The sequence below is a fragment of the Sinocyclocheilus anshuiensis genome, unplaced genomic scaffold (assembly GCF_001515605.1).
Source record: "Sinocyclocheilus anshuiensis isolate Anshui unplaced genomic scaffold, SAMN03320099.WGS_v1.1 scaffold1486, whole genome shotgun sequence".
In the NCBI taxonomy this organism is placed as follows: domain Eukaryota; kingdom Metazoa; phylum Chordata; class Actinopteri; order Cypriniformes; family Cyprinidae; genus Sinocyclocheilus; species Sinocyclocheilus anshuiensis.
In genome coordinates this window covers 68,203-74,857 of record NW_015552651.1, presented here as the reverse complement: position 1 = coordinate 74,857, position 6,655 = coordinate 68,203, and the positions used below count along the sequence as shown (strand labels likewise).

General features: G+C 35.7%; 1 protein-coding gene across 1 annotated transcript in view; it reads left to right on the top strand.

Annotated features, from left to right (window-relative positions):
* Positions 1-1,349: 1,349 nt before the first annotated feature.
* LOC107667057 (zinc transporter ZIP8-like) overlaps positions 1,350-6,655 on the top strand; it is a 10,485-nt gene continuing 5,179 nt past the window's right edge. Inside the window, exons 1-5 of the mRNA XM_016458640.1 lie at positions 1,350-1,940; positions 3,605-3,779; positions 4,488-4,657; positions 5,045-5,167; positions 5,253-5,429. Of these exons, the coding sequence (XP_016314126.1) occupies positions 1,791-1,940; positions 3,605-3,779; positions 4,488-4,657; positions 5,045-5,167; positions 5,253-5,429 (795 nt within the window). The 5' untranslated portion in view covers positions 1,350-1,790. The remainder of the gene's footprint in view (positions 1,941-3,604; positions 3,780-4,487; positions 4,658-5,044; positions 5,168-5,252; positions 5,430-6,655) is intronic.

Sequence of the window (6,655 nt, the reverse complement as noted above, 5' to 3'; positions counted from 1 at the left end):
TGGAACAGATTTGGAGAAATGTAGCATTATATCACTTGCTCACCAATGGATCCTCTGCAGTGAATGGGTGCCATCAGATTGAGAGTTCAAACAGCTGATAAAAACATCACAATGATCTACACAACTCCAGTCAATCAGTTAACATCTTGTGAAGTGAAATGCTGCTTGTTTGTAATAATCTGAAGGCACCCATTCACCACAGAGGATCCACTGGTGAGTAAACATGTTTTCATTTTGTGTTTACTTCTATTAGATTATTTTTGAATTTTGACCAGTATTTGTCATGTTATACTCATGTTCACAGGTGAAATTATACAGCTGGAGCAGCTTTAAATCTGTGTGTTCTTTAGAGTCCAACGCGACTACAATAAAAGCAGGAGGAAGCACCCTTGTGTTTCAGCTTTCTATATCAGCTCTGCTGACGCAATGTGGGAACTGCACACGGCGCTCATGCATAGTTGCTTTTCTTCTCAGTAGTCCAGGTCAAATGATCAGCCCTCACAATCACATCTTCCTCAGCTCTCCACGATATGCAGAGGGTTTGCAGAAACCCAACATCACGGTAAAAACCATACATTCTCGCACACCATTTACAAACACATCCACCTAAGCAGAGATGTGACTGAATGCAAATGCTTGTCCTTAAGAAATTGAATCCCTCAACTGACTGACAGGTTTATTTTATTTGTATATTGCAGTTTACTGTAAAGGACACTAGAATTGTGCAGAGCTTTTTCGTGACTCTGCACTGCTCCTTTCCTGCTGTGTATGTTTGGCTGGATGTTGACGATATTCCCGGTCACTTTGATGTCAATGGCTTCCTGATGCTGTCTAAAAAATCCAGTTATTTTTGGAGCATGGAGACTCACCACTGCTGAAGAAATCACTGCAAATCTTCATATCACGTCTCTCAGGGATGTCTACTGATTTTATGATGTGCTTGTCAAGTTGCCTGACTGACAGCTTTAAAATCAACTATACAAATGTAATAAAAGATTGCGGGGCACTGCATTCTCAGGACGGTCCTGTTAATTATTACTTATATGTATATATACATACATGCATATATATATATATATATATATATATAAACCGTATAAAAACAAACTGCATAGTCCATTGTTGTTGAACACTTGAATCAATTTAAATAAATACTTTACAATAATATAACATTTTTTTTTTCATATTTTTTTATTTTTACTTAATGTGGATGTTTTCGAAAAACACCAAGTCATGTTGGTCAGTGATAAAAAATAGGCTTCACTGAGAAATGTGCAAATATTGGCATTGTGTTATTTTCAATGGCTGTAACGTACTTCTACAAGATCACTTGAATGTTACTCAAGTCAGACCTGAACACGTTGCACGAATGTCTGGAAAAGCGCAAACAAAGGCTTCATTTATTGACACGGAGTGATGGCAGTGATCCGGCTGGTAGTAGCAGTGGTTGGGCAGCAGCATGTTGCTGTTCTTTGACCCTCAATGCAGCAGAAGTTTCTTCCCGCGATCTTTGCTCAGGAATGGAAGAGTGAGCGTCAGAGGTGGACTCTACTATTAGACTACAGATTGATTAGTAAAGCCGGCAAATAGTTGTTCCTCCCACGTCCGGGAGATTGCAAATCATTTCTGAAAAGGAAATGAAAGAAAAGGGTTTCTCATTTATTAACCTGAGGCTTCTGTTATTAGTTAGAATGTGCGCGCGTGGTTTCCATCCGTCTTGACCGTCGACTGCTTTACACTGTTCTCGGATAGTTGTTCGGTAAAGTTATTCATTTCGAAAGGATAGAAATATGGAGGAAAGTTTAATGCAAAGTGTTTTGCGCTTCTACGGTGAAAGCAAATCTCTGTCCACGGGAAACCTGGAAAATTTTCTGCGCCTCATTACCAGCCGCCGCGCGGCATCTGTCGACGATGAAGCCAATCCGCTGAAGAACACTGAGGTAATGCCAGTTTCTTTCATCAAACAGCACTTTAACTAATAGAAAAAGCAAGCAACACAAGTGAAAGGTCACGGAAATTTTCTGAATGTTTATTTCACACAAGAAACAAATGGAGAAAAAAAAAAAAACATTTGTGAAAAAATATATTTCATTCATATTTTATTCTATGTCCTTGTAGAAGACGCCAGGATTAAGTAAAAAAAAAAAAAAATAGACATGAAAAGGCATGTAGCCTATTATAGGAAAAAACGATGTTTTATTTTTTCATTCACCTATCAGTTTTTAGGTTTCAGGCTGTTTTTGACCGAACTTTGTACAAAGATGATTCTCAACTATGCTTTGAAAGATATAACAGAATGGTTTGATATACAATTTTACTTAATGCAATATGTGCGTAAAATGTCCATAAATTGATATTACCATCTATGAGACCACTGAATCTAATTTGCATATTAATTGGGGCAAGCTATAATGAAAAACAAGTGTTATAATGGGAGTAATAACATAATAAACATTGATCTATAATTTATTTCCCTGCTGTCCCCTACAGAAGACATGTATGAAAATTATGCCTTGTTTCATAACAGTCAAATTCCGATTTGAAACCCCATAACATTTTTCTGAGATGTTTTTTTTTTACGACAATTTGAAAATTAGATTCAAATTATAATTACAAAATATTATCATATTTCCTAAATTTGATCATTCTGTCATTATTAGTCATTTTTAAAGACCAAGGAGAGAGAGTGTTTATGATCAAACCTCCAAACATTTGATATCTCTAAAAAGCCCTGAATGTGTTCTGTACAGGACATCCAGACTGAAAGCTGTGGCATATAGGGAAATCATATATGTGGCATCAGAGGAATTCACTAAAATATAATGTCCTCTATAGAGGACAAAAGTCTATGCCTGGGTCCCAGGAGGATATGGAATTATTTTGACGTTGTGGAAGAAGAGTACAAGGCTTGTCTTTTCTCCTTGGCTAACGGGACTCACCTCTTTCTATTTGGAAAGAATTAATATTTCTAGCAACATTGCTTAATTTGACAAAATGTGGAAACCTGTTTTCAGTTACATCTTGATTCATAAGTAATATTTAATTTAATTTAATATAGTATTTTAATATAGTTTAGTATAGTAATTTTAATAAAGTATTTAAGTTTTTATTTTTATCACCCTTTATTTCTTTTTGAATCATTTGCATTTTGATCGGTAGGCTACCTAACTATCAGCAATCAGCATAGTTTGATGTATTTTGTTTTATTTACTGTTTTATGTACATGTTTTTTGGTGTGTATTATGTTGTTCTGTAATGTTATTGGTTTGGAAAATATATTGGTAACAGTAAAGAAAATATATAGGTAATGTTTAACTTTGCTACATAATTAACTGTTAATACTGTTTCTTTCAATAATGTTTTTTTATTTTATTTTTTAATGAAAGCAGGGAGTCCCTGTAAAGTTTGAAAACATTTTTTTTCATGTATGGAATATTTTGCATATCAAACATTATTTTCAGTAATTATTTTGTTTAGAAATAGGAGATGTTTAGCCTATAATTAGACATGTTTTTTCCCATGTCTCAAGAATCAGTACCAAATTCTAATTCTTGATGACACAGATGTTCCTTTTTTTTTTTTTTTTTACTTTTTTTTTTGGTAGTGTTCTTCATTGTCAGAGCTGCTGTCTGCCTTTGGATTGGGTAATGCTTCTACGGTCAGTCTCAATGATCTGGAGATGATGTGTCCAGCTATTCTCAATCGGGTCCTGCTCCCTGCCTGCTCTTACACCTCCCCCTCAAACCTCAATGATTCTTCATTATTACCTGATCACAAAGGTGAGTCTGAATACCACAAACCCCTTCATCTTGGTGGAAATGACAATCAAATGTGCTGTATGAAGTCAGGAAAATATATTTTGATTAATGAGGAAATCGACAGAGATTACAATAAAACCTCTGGAGACCAAATCAACTTATTTTACCATTTTATCAGGGAGTTACAGATTGATTCCCTAGTGTTTATTTTGGGTGTGAAACTCAGCCAAGTATTTTACACTTTTGTGTAATCATGGTTTTGACCTTTTTGCTTATGAATCACAATGGTTAAAAGTTGATATTATTATCACACCACACATTACACACAGATTCTTTTAGAGAGCAAACACTTGAACTGATAAGTGGATTTTCCATGACCCATCATCACATTGTTGATTCACTGATTTTGTTGAAGGTTTTGAACTGTGCGGTATCAGTTTCTCATTTCACATTCAGAAAAAACAGCCTTTGTCTGATCCCATTTCATATGGTAATGATGTCCTCACTAACAGGCTGTAAAAGAGTATTTTACTTCACTGCATCCAGTACCGAAACTTAATACACTTCCTGCATTAGGTTTCTGTGTTGGGATGCAGTGAAGTTGAACTGCATTAAGTTGTGATAAATTGAAACTACAGTTTTTTTTTCACTTCTTAAATTGAATTGATGGAAATAATTTGAATATGCCTCAATATATGTGTAAATAAATCCGTTTCCTCCTTCCTGTAGTTTGGGGTTATGGTTTCCTGGCTGTGACCGTGATAAACTTGGCTGCTCTTTTGGGGTTATTTCTGGTGCCTCTCACTAAAAAAACATATTTTCCAAAAGTCTTGACGTATTTCATTGGACTGGCCATTGGGACACTGTTTTCAAATGCTGTACTGCAACTTATCCCAGAGGTAAGAATGAGTTACAATGAGATTATGAGATGATATTTGAGAGATAAAATGATTTACAAAGGTATAGATGGAAAAATATGTAGCTCTAGAGCAGTGTTTCTCAACCCTGTTCCTGAGCGCCCCCCAACACTGCACATTTTGTATGTCTCCCTTATCTGACACACCCATTTCTGGTCGTTGAGTTTCTTTTAATGAGCTAGTGAGTTGAATCAGGTGTGTTTGATTAGGGAGACACACAAAATGTGCAGTGCTGGGGGGCGCCCAGGACCAGGGTTGAGAAACACTGCTCTAGAGGGAAAAACATTATAAGATTGGCCAAAAACAGTCAATTACTCAAAATCTTCATGCATGCAGTCCTAATTCTTATCTTTTTTGCCAACTGAACAGGCCCTTGGCTTAGATCCTAAAGATGATAACTATGTGCTAAACGTAGTTGGTATTTTTGGTGGATTTTACATTTTGTTCTTCACTGAACGAGTTTTAAAGATGGTACTGAAAGCAGATACAGAGGTAAGAGCTTGTATGTGTGGACATTATTCATTAGAACAGATCAAGCTGTTTGCAGGCCTAATTCAATGGTTCACGTCCACTGCAGCTGGGACACAGTCATTTCCCTCCCCTGCAGTCAGCTGATGTTACCATCACCACCTTTAGCAATGACGTTGTCATAAACAACATCAGCAGTGACATCATCACAAACAACACCAATCATGAGATAAACTCTATCAATGAAAAGTCCAACAACCCAAGTGTGAGTCCAGCTGTTGAACAGGTAATACAGATAATTCATATGTAATTATATACACAATTAAGCAAAAATAAACACTGCGATTTCCCTGTTAGCACCCAGATGTTTACCAGATCCCCCAGGAAATGTGCATGATTTCCTGAAGTAGTGAAAGCACAATAAATATTAGATTAATGATTTACAGAAGCACATTATTGATCTTGCATGTGGGCATGTGCTCATCTGCTGTTTGTTGACTTTGTCTCCTTCAGTTCTCTTAGAAATGTTAATTCACCATCTAATGATATTTAAACTATAAGGCAGTCCACACAGTTAAAGCATTTTTGTGTTTCACCTGTTTTTTTCTACTAATTGTTTTTCAATGCAAACATCCACTAGACTGCACATATAGTACGTCAGAATATCATTTTACATACCACAATTGTGACTATATTTCTTGTAATTGTGACTTTATATGTCACAATTGCAGCTTTAGCTATATCTTGTGACTATCTGACAGTGGGACTTTATTTAACATTTGTCTTACATTATTTTTTACTCTTTAAGTAGAAACATGTTTCCATTCTAGACCGGCATCTTTGACCAATGCGCCGCTTCTCTCTGCATTTTTAGCATCATTTGAATGAGTGCCTTATTTGAAAGGTGCAGTTTCAAGCTAAAAAAAAAAAGTTATCCCATTTACGACGCAAAATCTGTTCTTTTCTGTTCTTCAACATTATCAGCCAATCACACAGAATGTGTTTAAAAATGTGAGACGCAGGGCAGTGGCGTTAAAAAAAAAAAATTGGAGATGTGTTTTTCTAAAAGTTCACACAGAACTTGAGCTTAAAGGGATAGTTCACCCAAAAATGAAATTTGATGTTTATCTGCTTACCCCCAGGGCATTCAAGATGTAGGTGACTTTGTTTCTTCAGTAGAACACATATGATGATTTTTAACTTTAACCGTTGCAGTCTATCAGTCGTATAATGCATGAGAGTAAAAAAACCATGCACAGACAAATCCAAATTAAACCCTGCGGCTCGTGATGACACATTGATGTCCTAAGACATGAAACGATCGGTTTGTGCCAGAAAAATCCGTGTATCATTCAATCATTCGGTTTTTTTTTAATACTGAAAGTAGAAAAATGAGAAAACGGCTCCTTTTTAATTTTTTTGTTTTTTACCAAAAAACGAAAAACTAGAATTCAGCTTAAATTTTCGTTTTTCGTTCATGGGTGGAAAAATGAATAAACAGCTTGAATATTC